The following is a 21,959-nucleotide window of genomic DNA, read 5'->3' as shown; positions in this document are numbered from 1 at the left end:
TCACGAAAGAGAAGCCAGGTATTCTGAGGGAATGTATATAAAGCCCTAGAGCCTCAAACCCTAACGGGAACCATTGGGTGTGCTGCTCCTGACTCGCGGCTGCGGCTGCGGCTACATAGTTTGCGACGATATTTTTTGTAGCAGCGGTGCTCTCCCTCTGTCGATTGAGTGAAATGGTAACTAAGGATTATCACGAGTTAAATATTCCTTGAAAACTCAAACTATATCTTTCTGAAATAAATAATGCAATTTTAACATGGGTGTATTGGAGTGTGTAGATATATCCAAACAGAAATCAGGTAATAAAATTGGAAATATTTATTTAAACCTCTAAGAAAGTTGATATTTTGGTTCTTTGAAAACTTTGAAATACATTTATTATATAAAACAACTTGAGTATAACACAAAGAGACAAAGAAATCTTTTGATTGGAACAAGGGGAATGTAGGGACACACGGAAATATTGAAATGAAGGAGTATAGATGAACAAAGAAATGGATGGATATGCTGGAGATTGTGGTCGCCCAACATCATTGATTTCTACTAATTATATATGAAAAGAGAAATATGATTTTATGATTGAAACCATAGGTTTAACATTTTAAAAGTACTAAAAAATTATATTTAAAAAACATAAATTGTAATGATTATGTCAAACTACAATATTTAAAAAACTAAAAATAGAAACTTCAAACAGAAATAGACATTGTAAGAATTGAACAAATAATATAATACCAAAAAAATATATAAGGTGATACAGGATTGTAAGTGGTTTTGTAGATGGAGCACACTTCAATGTTTTATTGTAAAACAAATGAAATACAACAACAAATCAAATCATGTCTTATTTCTTAGTAAACTTTTATATTTAAATAGATTAATGACAAAAACAAAGTTAGGAAGGTTCTTTTATCCAAGGCCATTAGCCTTCAAATATATATTGGATTTTTGTTTTTGGAGTATATATCCATAAAAGAAAGTAAAATGATATTTAATTGATAAGATAAAAAAAAAAATATTTATAAATTACATATCAATAAAAGAATTAATTTTTAAAAATAAAAATCAAGAAAATTTTATAATTTTAGCTTTTTATAAGTATAAATCATAAAGAATACATTTGCAAAAGTTGTAAAATTTGATGTAATTTTGAATATGTAAAAAAGTGATAAATTAATATATATCATTAATAAATAAATAAAAGTATATAGTAAATTATATTTATATTATTTTTTATTTAATTCTTTAAATAATTTATATATATATAATTTTAAAGATTTTAAACACAAAAAATATAAGTTTTTGATAATTTATTTTTAATAAATTAGTAAATAATCATATAAGTGTCATTAATAATAAGAAAAACTTAAGATTTTAAATAACAAAAATTATTAGAATTTATAATAATTTATACAACTGATGTGCAATGATATTGTGTTAAGAATGAAAACTTGATAAAAATAAATAAACATAATAAGATGTATATTAAAAAAAAATGACAAAAACAAATACAAAAGATATATATTCAAAGAAAAATTGGAATGACCATTGGCAAAGATAAGAAGACTATAGATTCTTGAAATTAGACTAGAAGTAAGAATGATATTGACAAGAATGTGTCACAGACATGCATATATATTCCAATAACTACCTAAATAATATGAATAAGTAGAAATAGATTAACGTAGATAAGTTTGAAATATCTTGCAAAAAAACTTTCTAAAAGCTTTATAGATGCAATTTTGACTTTACATGTATTTGTAGTTGATTGATAGGTTAAAAACTTGGCCAATAACTAAGGCACATATTGCATATGTTGGTAGCTTGTGGTACAAGCTAATTATGTGGTGTACATATAGAAAACTTGTCTTATAAGTTAAGACACATATCTTATAAGTTGGAAACATGTCAAAGGTCTTATAGAATGTCAACACTTAATTTCTAGTCAAATAATATATATGGAGGCAAGAGTGAAGTCTTTTTCATTCTTATCAACACCTTTCTAATCCTTAATTTTGTTTGAAGACTTTTTAGTCTTCTTGTCTTTGGCAATAGCCATTATAGTTTAATATCATACGATCTTTGAATGATTTTCTAATCTTCTCAAGTGACACAAGAATATATTAATCTTTTAGACTTTTGAGATTCATGTTGTTGAAAAAACGTGAAAGACTTCATTTATGCCTCTACAGGTACAACCTAACTAAAGAGCTAAGTTGCATTGTTCTATAGATCATATGACATGTGTCCAACTTGTATCAAGGACAAGAATTTTAAAGAAAGAAATCCTCAATATGTTCTTGTGTCACTGAAAAAAACTAAAAAGTCACTCAAAGATAATATAATATTGTACTAGAATGGCTATTGCCAAAAACAAGAAGACTAAAAAGTCTTGAAATAAGATGTAGAACTAGAAAGGCATTGACAAGAATTAAGAAGGCTTCACTTTTGCCTCCATATATATTCTTAACTAGGAGCTACATAGCAATGTTCTATAGGACCTCTAAAACGTATTGACTTCGTAAGATACATATTTTAACTTGCAAAGCAAGTTTTCTATATGTGCGCCACATAGTTAACTTTTTTTCTATAAGCTATCAGCATGTGTTTAACTTGTTGACCATGTTTCTAACCTATTAATCAATTACAAATATATGTAAAGTCAAATCAGTATCTATGAAGCTTCTAGGAAGCTTTTCTAGAAGATATTATGAAATTAACCTACTTTTATCTACTTTTACCTACTTCTACCTAATTATTTAGGTACTTATTAGAATACATATGTATATCTGTGACAACTTGTAAGACATATGTTTAACTTACAAGGCAAATTCTCAACATGTGGAATACATGGCCAAATTGTTAGTCAAGTTTTCAACCTATCAATCACCTATAAATACTTGTAAACTCAAATCCAAGTCTTTAAAGCTTTTCATTAAGATATTATCAAATTAACATATTTTTGCATATTTCTACATATCTCTTTTTATCTTCCTAATTATTAATATCAATATTAATGTTTGTAACAAATTACAAGTATTTAGTGATTTTATAAGTATTTATTATGCATCAAATAATTATAAAGTTTTGAAGAAAAATTTATCCACAAATATAGGTATTGAATTACAAACAAGTTTAATGAATACCTCCACATAATCTAATAAAATATATTTTTTTAGAAAAATCAAAATCAATCAATATTTTTTATCATCAATATTAGAAATTTTAATCATAAAATAATAGAATATTTTTTTATTAAAAATTAAAATTATTATAAAATTATGTTTTGTTACAAAATCATATTATTATGATAGTTGATTTTTATTTCACAAATTCAGATTCTTTACTTCATAGTTCTTGTAATTTGTAAATTATTTAAAATAAAATTTCACTGGTTTTTAATTTGATAACTAATGCAAAAGGTTTATAAATCCATTCTTCACTAATGCTCAAATGTCTTCTTTCAATCGAGTCATTTGGAGCCGATAACGGTGCTGGAATTGGGCTCCTATCCCTGGTGGCAGTTAAGGTAGCTACCGGTTGACAGCCGGTTTGGTGTAGGAAGTTGTGTAGCTTTACTCTCCTTGGTTTGTCATCGATCTCGTTCTATGTCAGATTCGACGTAGGATTTCGGATGTGGAGAGCGTTTAAGAAGACAACGTCGAAGAATTTCAGTTGTTGTTTGAGGTTCTTTGATCAAGAACAGGTTCTTTGGCAGTTAATTTCGTGCTGTGTGTCGTGAGCGGGAGCAGGAGGAGGAGGGAGGAGCTGCAGGTGGAGGTTGCATGGATGTAGAAAATGTAGAACAGAATTTGTAGCCAGGGTAGGAGGAAGGTTGAACCCTGGGCACAATACAATGAGTAGCGGGACTGGCTCGGAAGGGAGGGTGGGAGCCATAGATTTAGCTAAGCGCTCAATTTCGTCTCGAAGCTATGCTCGCTCGGTTTCTGCAACTGTCCCGTCCGGTGATCTCCTCCTGAAGAAACTTTCTCAAGGCAACGGCACAGTGATTCCTCGCTGTCGGTCCAGATCAGTGTATGATATTTCAAGCTCTACTATTTTGTAAACGTTTGAGATTTGTTCATTGCAGTAGAAACTCAGAGGAGAATCCGTTTTTTTAGCAGGCTCTGGTTAAGTTTTCAAGAATCTTCGGTTTGCGAGTTAGTGCAACGGAAAGAAAATTTTGTAGTTAGTGTTCACTATCGGCTCTTCCATCCACCACGATTCCAGGTCGTGCATCGTAGTTATTGTATCTTGTCTCTTGTATTTTTTAGTTGGTTCCGTGGTAGTTTCGTGTGTTTCTGGACGTTCGTTATCTCTTTTTCGAAATGCGAAATTGTTATTTTCCGTTCCGTCTGGTGTAGTGTATATGTCTTTACCACTTGGTTGAGATCTACCGTGCAAAGCGTCACCGACAGACTGAATAATTAACATGGAAATTATATACAAGTATGTGAATTTGCCAACTGTGAATTCTGAAGTTGAAGTATGTGCAATTTGAGCTGTTTATTGACATATGATTATAATTTTTTTGAGTTGATGATTATCTGCTCTCTTCTGTAGATGGTTTGTAAAGTAATTCAGATATTTAGATCGATAGGATCAGTATGATATGGCTTTCTGAGTCAGTATCCTGTCTGCGACTCTGTATGGAATTTATTTATGAGAAAGATTGAATCATGGCATCCTGCTGCGTTTGGTTTGATAAAATGACTGCTTGTTTTACTCATCGTGGTTGGCGTATTCATCGACCGAAGGCATCTGAACTGGAGTGTCATGCTATCAAAGCCAGTCTTAAACTTTTGCTACACTCATTAACTTTTTAGGGAATTTTTTCTGGGTTGTTTGGGCAATAAAGTAAAGTCTTTAGAGTTCACAATAGTGCCTTGGTTTGTATCAGTCAAATGTAAACTCTTTATCAGTGTATGATTATTGAAGCAAAGACTGAATTCATGATGATTTTTCTGGTTTGACTCGGCTGATAATCTTGCCTGTGCAAATTTTCAAGCTATGCGCAAATTTCAAACTGTAATCTATGTCTGCTTCACATTCACCAAAGATTTCTGGTCCATTTCTAGAGGCAGTTCAAGTTACTTGTAGCTTATAGCTAGGTATGGGACTTGACTTGTGAACTGTTGATATCTCGAAGTTCAACGCTCTATCTTTTATCTTGAACTTTGGATGTTTGTGGAGGGTTATAACTATGAGAAAGATCACTTCGTGTGCCTCACGGCAAGTCCTTCTGGCGTCTCTCGTATTACTTCAGAGTTTCAGGGGAGCGCACTGTCAAACGATTGAGGCTGTCAAAGGCTCTCACCATTCCTGATGGCACCACTGTGGCGGATGCCTGTCGTCGTATGGCCACTCGACGGGTGGACGCAGCCTTGCTTACTGATTCTAATGCGCTTCTTTGTGGTATCATCACGGATAAGGTAAAATCTTAAGCTCCTGTTTAGTAAATATTTGGTTTCTATAAATGTAGACATAGTTTGCATGATTAATAGTGATCTTAAACATCTAATTGTAGAGAATATATCTTCATGCGAAGGTGCTTTTACATCTTGCAATTCTGTGAAATAACCAAGTGGTTTGTCGCTGCAATCCCTCTTGCATTCCACGTGTGCAATGATTGCCCTGCGGCATTTTTCTTGTTAAGAGTGCATATGCGTAATTTCTATGAACCTTATCTAAGAATCAAAGTTAGATACATATTTTATACGGGATATTCAAATTTGAGTTGCAGGATGTGGCGATTAGAATCATTGCAGAAGGATTGAAGCCGGAAGAGACATCTGTATCAAAAGTGATGACAAGGAATCCTACTTTTGTAATGGGCGACACTCTAGCTGTCGAAGCTCTACAGAAGATGGTGCAAGGTGAAAAAGTTTCTTCTTCAACATTTTCCAGTTAGGTTTACACGTCTTGCAATTTTCATTTTGTGATTTCGATCTTGTTGTGCAGGTTTGGTCGCAATGTTCCACACCCTTCTTCTCTCTTTTTTTTTTTTTTTTTTTTTTTTTTTTCTTTTTTCTTTTTTGTGATTTATTGCCTCAACTTTCAGCCAATAATTTGTGCTTTTATAGATTAGAATTATTATCTTTTTAAAAAGTGGATTCGGTCACACAAGCTTCGTTGAAGGTAATTGTTGAGTTTTTACAGGAAGATTTAGGCACTTGCCTGTGGTGGAGCATGGGGAGGTTGTTGCACTGTTAGACATAACGAAGTGTCTGTACGATGTTATTGCTCGCATAGAGCGGGCTGCTGAGAAGGGCAATGCTCTCGCAGCTGCTGTGGAATCTGTTGAGCGTGAGTGGAGTGTTAAGGGTTCAGGTGAGCGCGGAATTTGTCCCCCCCCCCTTTCATTTTTATATACTTGGGATGTCATGTGACAACTGCATAAACTGGCTAATTTCGGATTCTTAGATCCCGTTAGTGCTCGGCTAAAGGATGCTGTAAAATGAGCGCTCAGACAACCTAGGTTACTTTGCTGAGGTTCTGTGTAATTTGCAAATCTCATATATATATATATATATATTGAACCTAACAGACTGCATTTAACCTCACAGGATCACCCACTAGTTTCATGGCTGGACTAGTCGTATGAGGTTCTTGTCTGTTTGAAGGGTATACGTAAACACCACTAATATTCAAGAACCCTCAACGTATTAGAATTACCTCAATCACACAGAGGACGAGCTTATAAAGCAAAGGCATTGGTGATCGCATTAATTAGTCTTCGTCAGGATCTCGATCTTGTAGTCATAGTATGTTTTACTTTCATTTCAATAAAAAAAGCAGATGATTTCACAGGCTTGTTTCTTTATTCTTGCGCACTGGGAAAATTAACTATTTGATTTATACAGATGAATCAAATTTTATTCAGAATTTGCGTGATCGAATGTTAAGACCAACTCTACGATCCTTGATTGCTGAAGTGGCGAGGTAAGTTTCAGGGGAGTTGGATATACTAAAATTTTCATATCAATAGTTGGTTAATGGAGACAGAAAAATAATTTGGTGCGGTTTTTTAATCTTGGGACTCACTATTAGGATATGTGCTATTTTGGCAGTGTGCCTACGTGTTCACCATCTGAAACAGTCACGGTTGCATCAAAGAAAATGAAAGAGCAGCAGATGAATTCAGTGATTATCACTTCGTCCTGCAGCAAACCGATTGGAATCCTCACGTAAGGGTTTCTGGAGCTCTTGATCATTTAACATTGTTCTCAATGATAAGCCACTGCTTTTAAATAAGATATTGTTATTTTACTTTATTTTACCTATTTTTGTTTTGTTTTTTTCTTTTGATGTTTAATTTGATGGTTATTTTGATGTATTCTTCGTTCTATTATGTTCCAAGTCACTGTTGAACATATAATCAAATATGGTAATATATGGATAGTTTTCTTCAGCTCAAAGGATGTCTTGATGAGAGTTGTTGCTCAAGGCTTACATCCTGAGACGACCACTTTGGATAAGGTCCGATGTGCTAACATCCACTGTGCTTTCTATGGGTACCGATTTGAATGGAAAGGCGAAGGCCTTGAAAATGAGAAAGTTCTTTTTAATTTTACTAGTGCAATCATATGCTTGTTCGTGATCCTGGCAGCTGTCATAATTTTGAATTGAAGGACCTATGCAGGTCATGACACCCAATCCTGAGTGTGCTGGTTTTGATACCACCCTTGTGGATGCGCTTCATATCATGCATGATGGCAAATTCCTCCATCTTCCAGTTACAGATCATGGTAGACATTGGGCTCCCCTTTTCTGCATTCGAAAGTGCAAATTGCGGGTGAAAAGTTGTGCATGATTAGTTTGTCTTTCCGAATTTCCATGACATCTTTGATCTTCAGACTGCTTCTATTTTTTATCAATTGACAAATTAGGAATACTTGGCTTTCGCAGTAAGCAGTCATATTCGAAATAGTAATCGTGTGAAACTTTGGAGAATGATGTACAGATGGGTTTGTGGTGACATGCTTGGATGTCTTACAGCTCACACATGGAGCTGTAGCGACTGTAAGTGTTATCTGGTACCTCATATACTTTCAATGATCAGAATTTATAGTTCAAAATCAAACTACCATTTGCATTACCTCGTCAGTGATGTAGTCACTCGTTGGTTCTTTGTTTCCGATTATGCCAATGTAGAAGGCTCCATGCTTCTGGCAGAGCAAGTCTGACAGCATTGTGTCATTGTAAAATCCACCGCACAAAAAGCATCTCTAATTGCCAATTTAGCAAAAATGTGTGCTTTTAAAAAATCATAATTGAGTAGACCTATGTGGGAAATAATTGGCTTCTAAAACATTATTGACAACGCTGCCAGGCTAGAGGTGCTGGTAGTGGAGGTCAGGATATGGCAACAACGATGCTACAGAGGTTCTGGGACTCTGCTTTAGCTCTAGAACCAGCTAAAGAGGGTGACGATTCTCACATGTGAGACTTGCAATTTGATTTATTGAATTTACTTAGCTATTCTTTCATTTGAATTTTAATGATGCATGGATGGAACCAAGTGCCACTTTTGACGTGTGCGCAATCACACGTTTATCAGATTGACGTGTGCGCGATCGATTGCAGTGATACCTCTGAACGCCAATCTGATGTCTTTTCGGAAAGAAAGTGTGGCTATCCGACCTTTGGGCCTGGCAATACATTCGCTTTCAAATTGAAAGTAAATTCTCATAATGGAAAGGTTGGCCACTACCGATTCAACTGTGGTAAGTTTCGAAACCTATTTCTCTCACAGGTTTGAGAAATATAATTGATATTTTAACGTTGCGATTGATAGTATGTGCTTTGTTCTTAGGTCCTGCAATGGTTTTGGTCGAACGTTACACCTATTTTTGAGAACTAATGTGAGCTCGCACCATAATTTCAGGTTCTGAGAGTTTGAAAAATCTCATGACTATGATTGTACAACGTGTTGGTGATGATATAGATCGAACTCATCTTCCTCTACTTATGGTACGTTGGATGTTTGATTTCCACAGAAAGTTTCTGGATTGAATGTCTATCTCATTTAAATGGAATCACTCCTTAACCAGCTCGTGGTCATGGTTGTCAAATGTATGATGGCAGTATGTTGATGATGAAGGTGATGAAGTGTTACTTGCCACCGACTCTGATCTCGTGGCTGCTGTCAATTTTGCTCGCATTAGTGGGTGGAAGGTGAGTTTGGAGTCCATTTTAAAACACGTCAAGTTGGGAATAACACACGATGCCTTGAATTAAAACTTTCTTGAACCTCGCTTTTTGTTGAGTACTTTAGTCCCTGGATATTAAGAGGTCAGTAGCACTTGATCCTAATATCCATTGAATTGCTTAGATATATCTAATGAAGTCCTGTTTTCAGGCTTTGACACTTCATCTAGAAGAAATCCGAATCAGGAAGGCTATTTCTGCGAACCGAACTTCATCAGTGAAGAACAGCAAGGGCTGGTCTACACTACATGCTTCATTTTTGGTTTGCACAGTGGCAGTTGCACTCAGTGTGGTCTTTTATATCCATCGTACCAACACTTAGCACCCAAACTGAAGGTTATGCAGAATTAGGTTCATCTGCTCAGAAGAGAGATAGAAAAGACTTGAGTATTAGTGTGCATTTCTACGAGTTTGCAAGAGTACAATAGAGGTTTAGGTGAGAACTTAAGTTTTGGATGGGGAAGAATTTAATTTTGATTGTGGATTAACTTTAACAACAGATAGCATCTTCTGTTCCTAGTCTTGGTGATCTTCCAGGTCATTACTACCATGGCTCATAGACCACAAACCAATAGTCAAAAGAGTAACTTGGACACAAACAATCTTTTGACTATTGGTTTATATAACCAGAAGTCAAAAGTACTTGTTTGCACAACCAGAAGTACATGAGGTCTACTTTCTATTCTAATCACAAGTTCACCAATTTTTTTTTAGGAGTTTGTTTATATTTTTTTTAATTTGTTTTACAGAAGATTGTTTTGGATGATTAGACTTATATCAAAAACACTTGTCATATAAATCTCTCACAAGTTTTTCAAAGATGGACATCTGTTGGATTATTCAAATTAAATGTAATATTTTGACACTTTTGAAATGGTCAATTTTCTAGCATTCATACCATTTTAGTTTGTAAGTGTTGACTTGTTTGATTTTAGTCCATTTTAATTTGTTTTTGAAAAAGAGATTTTTATTTTTATAAAGTCTTGATATAATATCTTGTCTTGGTTGTCTTACTTTAGATTTTTGAAGATAATCTTGTTTCTTCTTTAATAATTTTCTTGTTTTCTTTTTATCCATTTCATCTAATTTGGAATTTTAGTCTTTTATTTATCTTTTTGGTATAATCCATCTTGCTAAATTTCTATGTCTTTTTTTTTCTCTATTCTAATATCTTTTGTATAAAATTTCTAAATAAAACTTCTTAAAGAATTAAAGATTTTTTTATTTTAATATAAAATTTCTAATCTTTATGCACATTTTTTTGTAAGCATAAAATATATATATATATATATATATATATATTTATAAATACCACTTTTTTATCTTTTAATTATATTAATTTATTTTATAAAATTCCTGTAATATATTTATAGAAAATATTATAATACTTATTATAGAATTTTAAAATTAAAATTCAATATTATGTTCTAAATAAAATCAATTTTAATTTATATTACTCAAAATTTATTTGATTAAAGTTTGATAATCCAAGTTATTAAAAATAATAATATAAAATAACATAAAAATATATTTATTATTATTTAATATATATATTTAAAATTAATTTAAAAATAATATGTTTCAATTCTCTAGACTCATAATATTCACATCATATGCAAGATCCATTCTTATGGCTATTATTACATATGTAAGTGAGCATATTATTGTCTTATATAAAATACTTTAAAATTTATCTATAACTTTGACAAATTCCTCATCCTTAAGCTTCATTAACTTCAAGTTTGTCTCAAGTAATATTCTTATTTGGATATGATATTTGTATTATTTACACATATAGAGATGTAATTGGAGTTGTTTTTGAGAAGTTTCTAGAATTGAGGTTAGGATAGTGGTTCATGTAGAACCCACCATGGAACCTTTTAGAAAAGCTTAGGGTGGTTATCATAATAGGGCCTACCTTTAGAATCTTTTAGGAAGGCGATTATGTTGGTGGGGCCTATTATTTGAGACATTCTAAAAAGTTCTAGGATAAGTTGAACAAAATATAAATAGGATTGGCTAAGGCCATTTGGATATTTGGTCAAATATGGCTTCAAACACTTTCTCTTAGTAAAGTTTGGTTGTTTTTCTTATTTCGTTCTGTTTGCTTCTATTTGGTTCTATACTCTTTTACTTAGTCATGACTTTCATGTTCTATTCCATTTAGTTTTTTTTAGTTCTTTTTTCGGTATGCTTGGTCTTATATTGTGTTGAGATCTTTGTTGTTATGGATTTGGTAAGGTTTTAGACCTTAGAGAATCCAGTTCTGTTTTATTATTAGTTTGTACTCTTTTATGTCAAATTGTTTCAGCTCATTTTTCATGTATTTGTTTAGGATCATTGTCATGGTATTATTAGTATAATTTTTATAAATTAAACACCAATGCAATAGTGTAGCTTTTTTAAATTATTTATTTTATATTCTTTTTCTAAAATGACCTTCATAAAATCCATCTTTTCTATATTGTTAATTAAGATGATTAAATTATCAACACAAAAAGACTAAAAGAAGGTAGAATTCTTTATATTGCATTACATGGAGGGAACAATCAATCTCACTTTTTATAAAGCCTTTATTAACAAAGAATGTATCAGTGCATTATTACTATGCTTTTGATAATTGTTTGAATCTATATAAGGATTTCTTTGACTAATACGTAGGATATTTTTTGTCTTGTTATACAAATCCTTGAAATTAGTTCATATATATCTTTTTATACAATTTTACATTCAAATATCTTTACATCTATTTAATGCATTAAATTGATTACTAGTCTAATTTCTATAATAATTTTAATGGTGGTGAATTTTACAATGAGTACATAAATCTCATTGAAATCAATGGCAACTAATCTTATCTTAAGCCTCAACACTACAACCATTATATCTTTTTGGTTCTAAATACTTACTTACAAGCAATGCTAGATTAATTTGTTAGAAGATAAGTTAATTTTTATATTCTATTGTCTGTGAAAAATTACTACTCTTCTTCTATATTCTTCTCCTATTTGATTCCATATTAGAACTTTATAACATCATATAAAGTTATTAGATCAATAAAACAAAAAATATTTGTATATTCTTCACATACTTGAGAAAAAATGTGATTCTTCTATCATTCATTATCTATATATATATATATATATTTTAAGAAGTTTTTATTTTTTTATTTTTTTATTTTTTTATTTTAATAAGTAGTTTGATCTTCTTAAACCATGTTGTTTCAAAGAAGTTTTTTTTTTTTTTTTTTTTTTTTCTTTTTCTTTTTCTTTTTCTTTTTCTTTAAAGATATCTACTTTTAATTTAAAGTTGATCTTCATATATCACATCTTCTTTCACTTATAATTTGTCTTTTTTGGTCTTCCAAATTGATAAAGCCGTCTCTTAAGAAGTGCTAAGTTCTTTATTTGATGTCATTATTTTTTATTCTTCTTCTTTATCTTCTTCTTTTACTTCTTTAGAAGATGTATCTACAAATATATTTTTATTCCTATTTGGGTATATCTCCAAGTACACATAAATACTTTTGTGCTATGAAAATTCAATATTACAACTTTTGATGAACTTCTTGATGTCCAAATACATTAGTTTATATACCTTGATACCTTTATAATACTCCAAGAATAAACACTTTGTATTTTTTGTATCAAGTTTGGATTTCATATAATTTAATATCTTTCGATGTCCAATGTATCTAAAGGTCCTTGTATATAAAACACAAGGTTATCTTCCACTCCAAGCTTATTTTGGTTTCATTAATGTAAGAATATTTTTTGGATACTTATTTCTTATATAAAAAATATTAAAAATGGCTTCCCATCAAAATTTATAATTAAAGTTTGGAAAATGAAGCATTTCCATAATAATATAATTTATCCAATCAACAAAACTATTTTATTCTATCAAAAACACCATTTTATTCTCAAGTATATAGAATTGTGGTTTGTGTAGGAATTCTTTTATTATTCAAAAATATAAAAATTAAATTTCTTAGTTATATATTCACTTTTCATTACCAACATACAACATCTTAATTTTAGACTCATTTTATTTTATTTTATTTTATTTTTTTAAATAAATGCTTTAAAATCCTGAAATATCCTAAAATATTATCTCTTAATTTTAAAAATATGGATCTAGATTGTTTTAAAAAATCATCAATAAAAATAAAGAAATATATTTTTTCTCTCATACATATAGTCTTCATAGGTTAACATATATTAAAATGGATAATCTCCAACAACTTAATATTACATGTTTTTACACCACTTAAAAAAGAGACTATTTGATTTTTTCTTTGTGTGCATTTTTTACATCCAAGATGCATTATATTTTCTATAGATTTGAGCATTTTGTTATACTTCACATATAAATAACTAAAGAAAAAATTTCATATACAAAACTTCTTTAAGTATAATTGATATAATACAAATTCTTTAAGTAACTAAAGAAAAAATGTCATATACAAAACTTCTTCTATTCTATTGACTTTTTTGTAATTGATATAATACAAATTTCCTTTATTAGAACTTGCAATAACTATATTTCTATCTGATATTTTTATTAAACATCCATTCCCGCTAAAATAAACCATAAAGCCTTCTAATACAAGTTTATTCACCAAAATAGGTTTTGCTTCATCTTAGATACATAGAAGACGTCTTTAGATTACTTTGTTGGTTAAAGTAGCTATTGCTACCTTGACATAAATAGAGTGCTAAATTTTTACTTTGAAATTTTATTTATTTATTTATTTTTCCTCTTCATCACATCATTACTAAAATTTATTGTCAATAATTTATTGTGAATTCTTTCATTATAATAGATTCCAATGATGTAATGAAGTAGTTGTAAGATTCCAAGATTCTATTATAGGACATTTTAAAGGTTCATGTAGAAAGTATTTAAAAATATTTAAGCATTAAAAAATAAAAATACTTAAATAAATTTGACTTGAGTGGAATGATTGAAAAAATATAAGTATATTTATAATAGATATTTAAGTATTTTCTTGGATATATATATATATATATATATATATACACACACACATATTTTGGAATCAATAATTGGATTGGTCTAATATGTATTTAGAAAAACTAGCCATAATTTTTAATTTGGCTTATTGAAAGTACAAAAATATCATTTGGTTGTAAAGATTATATGGTAAATAATTGTATAATAATAATATTTTTTTAAAAAATTACAATTACTAATTTAAAGATAGAATAGAACATATTTAAAATATACTTTATATCTATATTCTACAATAAATAATAAAGATAAATAAAAAATTAATTGTATTTAATTGACCATGGCTAAAACAATGCATGACTATTAGATACAAATTGTAGTCAACTCCACAATATAATTTATGTAATGTTGTTGCATGATTGAAATGAAGCAAGGCATGACTTTTGGATAAATTGTAGTCAACTCAACAAAATAGATTATATAGTTTATATAATGTTATATAATGTTGTTGTATGATTGAAATTCAAAAAATTGCTCATTGCCACCCTTCTCTATGCTTGCTCGACTAAGAATTTATGCCAATATGGTATACTTTTTGACAACAGCAAATGAGATGATAAAATCAAAATATACTTTATCTCTAGAAAATATAGTCATGCACATGCACATCACACGTCAAGAATAACAAATGTAAAAAAGGATGGTAAAGTTTAGAGCTGAGAAGAAAGAAGCAATAAATCAATGCATTATGCATAGGATCCTGGGAGTCAACCGCAAGCGTGACGAGGGATTTGCAGCAGATACGGTTGATTGCTGTTGCTGCACTTCAGTTCGTACAGAGTTCCGGCCTTCGCTTTTCCACTGCCTCGCCGCCCTCGTCTCTTTTCGTAGACTTCAGCATCAGGAGTGCAGCAGTTCCTGTACCATTCGGACCCGTATTAGCTCCAACTCGGAGAACTCAAACCCATATCAAGGAATTGGGAGTTACCGAGCATTGAAGTGTGGCCGTTTACTACAAGAAAAACGGAGTTCAGTTGACTCCAGATCCCCCAGGAGCACGCCATCATGCACAGGGTTCTCGTTGCAACCGAATCAACACTGGCTACAGACAATGCACTAATCTATCACGGTTACTTAGGGGGCAGCTCTCGAGGTGCATCGTGGCGAGCTTGAGGCAACGTTCTTTCGCGAATTCAGTGTGCAACTCACACGTGCACGGTGGGAGTCGATGTTTCCCCCGGTCCAGAGATCAGGTACACACAAGAGGTATCGGTGTCGGACCCTCACCAGCACTTGCTACTGCCGGAGCTTTTTGTTTCTCCGAGTGGGCCTTATTTTTTGTGAAACTGATGTTGCAACAGAAAAGTGGCAATTGTTTACACTTTGTCCTCGTTTTGTTGTCCATTACACTAATTAATCGTGATTTTCAGTTTACCGAACACAGCCTTTTGAGACTGCAATCACAGCCGAGAACCAAGTTCATCATTCTGCACTCAGCGAAAAACAGTAGCAAAATAGTAATAAATACAAAATTTAAATTTAAATCACAATAAAACAATACATGTAGATTTTAGACTTGATTTTTTTGAATCAATAGTTTTACTTATGTTATAGCATAATCTATTACAATTTCTTATACTTTAGGTGTGTTTGAATTATTTTTTACTTGTTATAAAAATTTGTTGATAAAAATTTCTATTCTTATTTTATTTTTCTATTTAAATCATTAATTTACTAAACTTAATCTATGTTCAACAAACTTGACATAATTCTTAATTAGAAAGCTATGTTTAATGTCACAAAGATGTTACTATTTAGTACTTTAAAAGTAATCCAATATCTACAATTTTCTGCTTTTCAAACAATATTTTACAACATTTTACAATCAAAAAATGCAAAAAAGAAAATCAGATTCAAATATTCAAAGTTGATTGCTTCTTCGAAAGACCCCAAAACTTAAACAAATTCTAAAATCTAACACCTCCATCAAAAAATAATAATATTATTAATAACAATAATTTATAAGTCAATTATGAGTCCTAAAGTAACTGCATACTATGGTCAGTATTCTTGGCTAATTCTCTCATGTATTTTCTTCTACATTTCCAACTTTGTTAGATACATAAGCAATCTAGAAGGGGTTTTGTATATTGATAGCATCAGCATACACACCGATGACTCGCATACAACCCTGGTTCACCGCAGCACTTGGCCAGTCTGCGCACCAACCTGAATGTCACCCTGGACACACACATTGGCTTCAGCAACAAGAATCCACAGTTTTGCTGCAACACTGCCACCAGTGCAATGTCCAAAACCAGCGTAAGCCCAGAGTCGAAGCGCTTGGCTCTCCTTGCAAGAACCTACCTTGCGAATTTCATGCCCAACACTCACCAGGTCGAAGATCACCAGAGGACGGCTATATCAATGCATGCAGGCTTTGGGCAGCTAGTTTACAAATCACTTGATCGAATTTTGTAGTACAGTGACTCAGTATTTGGTGAAAGATAGTCCTCATTTTGGGATTAAAATCTATTGGATTCCTGCCTAGTATACTGGACAGTCGCTGGATTGTTTCTGAATATGCTCCTGGTACATGTGCTGGCCAGGCTGGACGAAGTACTGTACCATCTTTGAACATGGTTCGCAAGTTCCATTCTGCTGTCTTACTAATGTTGAGCCGAAACTCCACAAACAAGGTCGAGCCAAACAGAGAACGACAACGAATGTTTTCAAACAACATGCGATTTATATGTGTCGTTGGGATGCCGATGCAGGTCAATGGTCGTGAATGCCAACCATGTCAATGTTGCTTTCATAGTTGCATCTTTCTCCTTCCTAAGATTTCCTCGTCCGTCGGAAATTATATTCGTCATTCCGATGCTACTGACATGCGTCGCATGACTAACAACCTGCGCCACAAACTAAAAGCTTGTACAACGGTGGTTGGTGCCACGCACTCTGATTCAAAAGGACTGATGATACTCTGCGTGAAGAGACTTTGTAACTGCCAGGAATGACACCGTGGCCCTGAGCAGTGTTTGGTCGTGGATCGACTGAAAAAGGCGACAGTCACGCAGATCTGATGTACAAAGTGCTCTCGGACCCGGCCCCATTGATACCATAACCGGCCAGCACTTCATTCAGTCTGTCACACCGCGAGAGAGCGGCATTGTTTATTATTTTATATTTTTTACAGACATACATGATACCTTATTTATGTAAAATTTGTGATTTCGTTAGAACACTATTATAACATCCTTTGTTTTGTTGTGTTTTCTGTAAAATATTTTTGGTTATATTCGAGTGCTGAACTGCACAGGCTTCCACTCACATTTATATATATATATACACGAATCTAGCGTTCAAATTGTGAATTGACAGCTACAAGGCAAGGCTCCAATCAATCCTTTAATGTAGAGTTAAAAGACATCTTTCCTTCATGCGAATCAAAAAGGGAGTTCGGCGAGAGTCAGTCCGATCGATTGATCCAAGCAGTCTTATGTCCAGTTATAGTCGACTATTTGTTGGATAAATAGACTACTGCCACGGTACCCCTGATCACTTTTGTGTCATCACCCATAACCCAAATTCTAAGTGAGTAGAACGGCAGCAGAAGCAGTTCCAGAGTGAACTGCGTTCGTGGTCGCCTCAAAGTGTGGACCAGACCACATGTATTTGTCCAAGCTAGTTTCAGCGAATTTAATCTCATGGTCTAAACTGTTTTGTTGAGACTGAAACTGTCGTGATCACAGTCCAAGTGTAACTAATCAGGCCACAATCGTCTTATCAGACGACGAATCTCACGTTTATTTTGCTCGACGGGTGTCATACTGTGGCTGGGTTTGGTGTAAGCCCCTTGAGCGAGATCCAAGCGAATGTGCTTTGTCAACTTTTCTCACAAACTACTCAAACCCAGTAAACATTTATAAATAGAAAGTAGTAAATGACTTGCATGATGCCTCTTTGACATACCCTCCTGGATTGAGACGGCAAGCTGCTTTTACAGTCACTGGTCGAGGCTTGGAAGGAGAAGCACCGTGCAGAGAAGCATTGATCGTGTATACCACTAACAAGGAACTTCTCTATGAACTGGTTGTGTCACACGTCATTCTTTACAGCCCACTTGTTTTGAAAGCCGAATGTGAGATGTGCACTGGGGTTGGGTTAGACGGGGCCTTTGTGGATTGGTCCGTTATTTTTTTAATTATTTATGTCATTGTTGTACATATCACACAGAAGTTATTATTTACATGTTGTGGTAGCGTATGATGACAAGGTATCATGGGCTAAGGCGGCGGGATGTAGCATAGCCAATTTCCTGCATAAACAACGAAGGTGACATCGATCTCTGATTGACAAAGGAGATAAATGCAGATGGGATGAAACTTATATATTCTCAATATCAGTAATCAACGCAAAGAAGTTCCTAGATTTCGAGTGGAATTCTCTCTCTCTCTCTCTCTCTCTCTCTCTTGCTCTCTCTCTTTCTCTCCTTCTCTCTCGCTCTTCACCTCACGGATTGTGTTTCTCGCCTCTCAAACTTTCAAGCATCCACGAGAGATACAACCCGCAAACATAATGGGGAGGGGGAGGTCATCAACATGCGACAATCTTCGGCTATCTCCACCGATTGCAGTCCTTGTCATTCTCAGCTTCTTCACATCCATGGCCGCAGCATCAGATCCTGACCCTCTCCAGGATTTCTGCGTTGCAGACCTGTCAAGTCCTATCTTCATCAACGGATTTCCGTGTAAGGATCCAGCTAAAGTAACCTCCAACGACTTCACCTTTCGTGGGCTTCGAAAACAAGGAAATTTGAGCTCATCGTTCGGCGCTCCACTGCAAACAGCTTTCGTGACGAATTTTCCAGGTATCAACACGCAAGGGATCTCGTGGGCGCGTCTGGACTTCGCACCCAAGGGCGGTCTCAATGTGCCCCACTGGCACCAACGCGCAACCGAAATTCTATTCTGTCAGGAAGGCCAGCTCCTAGTGGGCTTCGTCGACACAGAAAACAAGCTGTGGTCGAGCGTCTTGCAGAAGGGCGACATCACTGTCTTCCCACGAGGTCTGATGCATTTCCAGCTGAATGTTGGCAAGACTCCAGCGATCGCACAGCTCTCTCTCAACAGCCAGGCCCCAGGTCGATCAGACATTGGTGCATCCACGTTCAACAAAGACGTCATCAACCAGATTCTGGAGAAAGCATTTGGCCTCGACCCTGACATTGTAAACCAACTAAAGTCGTTTTTCCAGATGACCCAGATGCAACCTCTCGGCACCTGCCCATGCCCAGTAGGGGAGTTTACCGATATCCAGAACATCGAAGGTCTCGGCACTTGTCCATGCTCAACAGACTCACCCATGTAATTCTAGCTTCTGGGTTGCCTGTCAATAAACGGTTGTGAACTTTGCATCAACCACATAAATGGCATCGATCTCAGTCCAGACGCGGTACTATTGATCATTGCTACTACGTTGGTTAACGTCTGTAACATCTCACTAGGTCACCACGACGTACAAGACGGAGAAGCTCGAGAGCCGAGAAAGCAGTATGACTGAACAGGCCAATTCCAACAGTCTCTACGTATCTGTTGTGTTGGTGCAGGCTAGTTTGTAAACTATCTGATGGATTAGAAACCATGTTGCTCTGTCCAGGTTTTGTATCTGATACCTCATGGCTCAGAGGCTCTGGAGGCCAATGGAGATGCCATTGCTCGATACAGTGCCCAGATTCTTTGCTTCTCATTTGTTTTCATTTGTTCTCATCGGTGGCTGGCTCGGTGCCAACTGGTGCTCCTTGAAATAAAGTGACCTAAAGTAAACGAATAGTAATGGTTCTGTCATCTTTTCTGCCAATGTACAACAATCAACAGTATTCGAGTACACATTGACAAAAGTATATCTATTACATTAGGGAATAGTGGAAACTTGTGCTATTGACCACATAAAAGGTGTAAAAGTTTAATTTGTAGAATAATTGCACGCCTTGTGATCTCGCATTGCTACTTTCAGCAATCTATAGAACGAGTATGCATATTTTGATCAAATGTTGAATTATTGCTCACTTTTGATAAAAATAAATAATAATAATAATAATAATGAGATATTCAGCAAATTAGAGATGAGTTTAATCTCCTCTAGATTATCTTGTTGATTTATCCACTAAGTTCTTTTATATAAGAGATGGATTTCATATAAGGGACAAAACAAATAATAAGATGAAAATTGGACATGACCAAGTCCTTTTTGATGAATGAATATCAATGTTTTTTTTTTTTTTTTTTTTTTTTTTTTTTTTTTCAACATGTATATGTACATAAAAAAAGAAAAATGGTTAAACAAAAATCCAATGTTATGTGAAAAATAGTAAAAACGAATCTACCATGTTTTAAAACGATTTTGTTTTGATAAAATCTTGTTTTGAGTTCTCGTATTGATTTATTTGGTTTATTAACAAGAATGCATTTAGATTTTTTATTTTATTTTTTATTTTTTTAAAGTTGGTATGTGCACACCATTAAAACTTCTCTCATTTTATTATAATAATAGTATAGTTAAAAAATATAATGAGTGTATCATATATGTACCTACTATATAATACCAATGTGGTTTTTTTATTAATAAAATTATACTTACAAAAATTTTAAACTTCACACTAATTCTTTTAATATTCCAAAATATTGATAAATTTTAGTATTTAGAAGTGCAAGACATGTGTTGAACTTCTAAATACTAAAAATTGTAACTAAAAGATTCTAGCTTATTTGTGGATGTTTGTCAAGTAAAATAAAATTTAAAAATAAATAAAACATGATATGTGCCAAAAAATATATTATATTTTTAAAGTAAATATTTAATTCTTTTACGACTTCAAATTTAAGAAAAAATAACTTTTACAAATAAATACAAAAAATTGTGTATCTAATAGTTTTGTATGTAATTTGTTACACAAAATTGCATAAACAATAAATTTTACAAATATACAATTATTTTTCTATATTTTTTTAATTTTTTATCTTAAAATTTTCAAAATATAATTTAATTTTAAATATTAAATATTAAATTGTGCATCTCTAACTGAATTTGATTTGTAGCTAAGAATTCTATTGAGTAGAAGAGGTCGTCAAGTCCTTCATAATACAATTGTACATATTCTTACATATTCATAATATACTATTTTATATTAAATTATTTGTACATATTTGTATATATTCATAATGTACTATATTGTACATATTCATAGTACATATTTATAGTAAAAATATACATAATTATTAAGTTGTATAGATAACTTTCTAAAAAGAATATATATTCATAATATACTATTTTGTATTAAATTATGAAATACATATTAGTACATATTCATAGTACAAACGAATATCTACTATTAATACGTACAATATACTCATCTTTTTATAGAGTTGTCTATGCAACTTAATAAATATTAAATTATTAGAAATTAGAGGTTTTGACTTACAACAATAGAACTAAGTTGGTGGACGGAAAGGAATATCAAGAAAGAAAGGATATTAAGGTATAAAAACAATTATTTGAACAATTCTATATTTCTAAATTATAATGTAAATATCTATATATATTTATATTTATTATTTTAGTATCAACTTTATTTATTTTTACAATATAGCTTGCAAAAAAAAATATTATTTTCGATTAATAATTGGATTTATCTAGTATGTGTTTAAAAAAACTAACCATAATCTGATGGTTTGTCTAGTTTAAACTACTAAAAATATCACTTGGCTTTAAAT

General features: G+C 32.7%; 2 protein-coding genes across 2 annotated transcripts; both read left to right on the top strand.

Annotated features, from left to right (window-relative positions):
* The first annotated feature begins 3,616 nt into the window (after nt 1-3,616).
* Nucleotides 3,617-9,923, top strand: LOC112279737 (CBS domain-containing protein CBSCBSPB3). The gene is made up of 14 exons (XM_024514412.3): nt 3,617-4,035; nt 5,267-5,432; nt 5,744-5,876; nt 6,160-6,330; nt 6,864-6,942; nt 7,071-7,187; nt 7,413-7,479; nt 7,643-7,748; nt 7,964-8,022; nt 8,333-8,442; nt 8,587-8,726; nt 8,888-8,973; nt 9,088-9,177; nt 9,362-9,923. The coding sequence occupies exons 1-14, from the start codon at nt 3,857-3,859 to the stop codon at nt 9,530-9,532; spliced, it is 1,674 nt and encodes a 557-aa protein (XP_024370180.1). The 5' UTR covers nt 3,617-3,856; the 3' UTR covers nt 9,533-9,923.
* An 8,248-nt stretch (nt 9,924-18,171) lies between these two features.
* On the top strand, nt 18,172-20,016 carry LOC112277603 (germin-like protein subfamily 2 member 1). The gene has a single exon (XM_024510178.3). The coding sequence runs from the start codon at nt 18,766-18,768 to the stop codon at nt 19,555-19,557; it is 792 nt and encodes a 263-aa protein (XP_024365946.1). The 5' UTR covers nt 18,172-18,765; the 3' UTR covers nt 19,558-20,016.
* Nucleotides 20,017-21,959: the final 1,943 nt, after the last annotated feature.

The sequence above is a fragment of the Physcomitrium patens genome, chromosome 1 (genome assembly GCF_059467195.1).
Source record: "Physcomitrium patens ecotype Gransden chromosome 1, ASM5946719v1, whole genome shotgun sequence".
Taxonomy (NCBI): Eukaryota; Viridiplantae; Streptophyta; class Bryopsida; order Funariales; family Funariaceae; genus Physcomitrium; species Physcomitrium patens.
The sequence above is the reverse complement of the archived record's forward strand: the minus strand, read 5'-3'. Positions and strand labels throughout refer to the sequence as shown.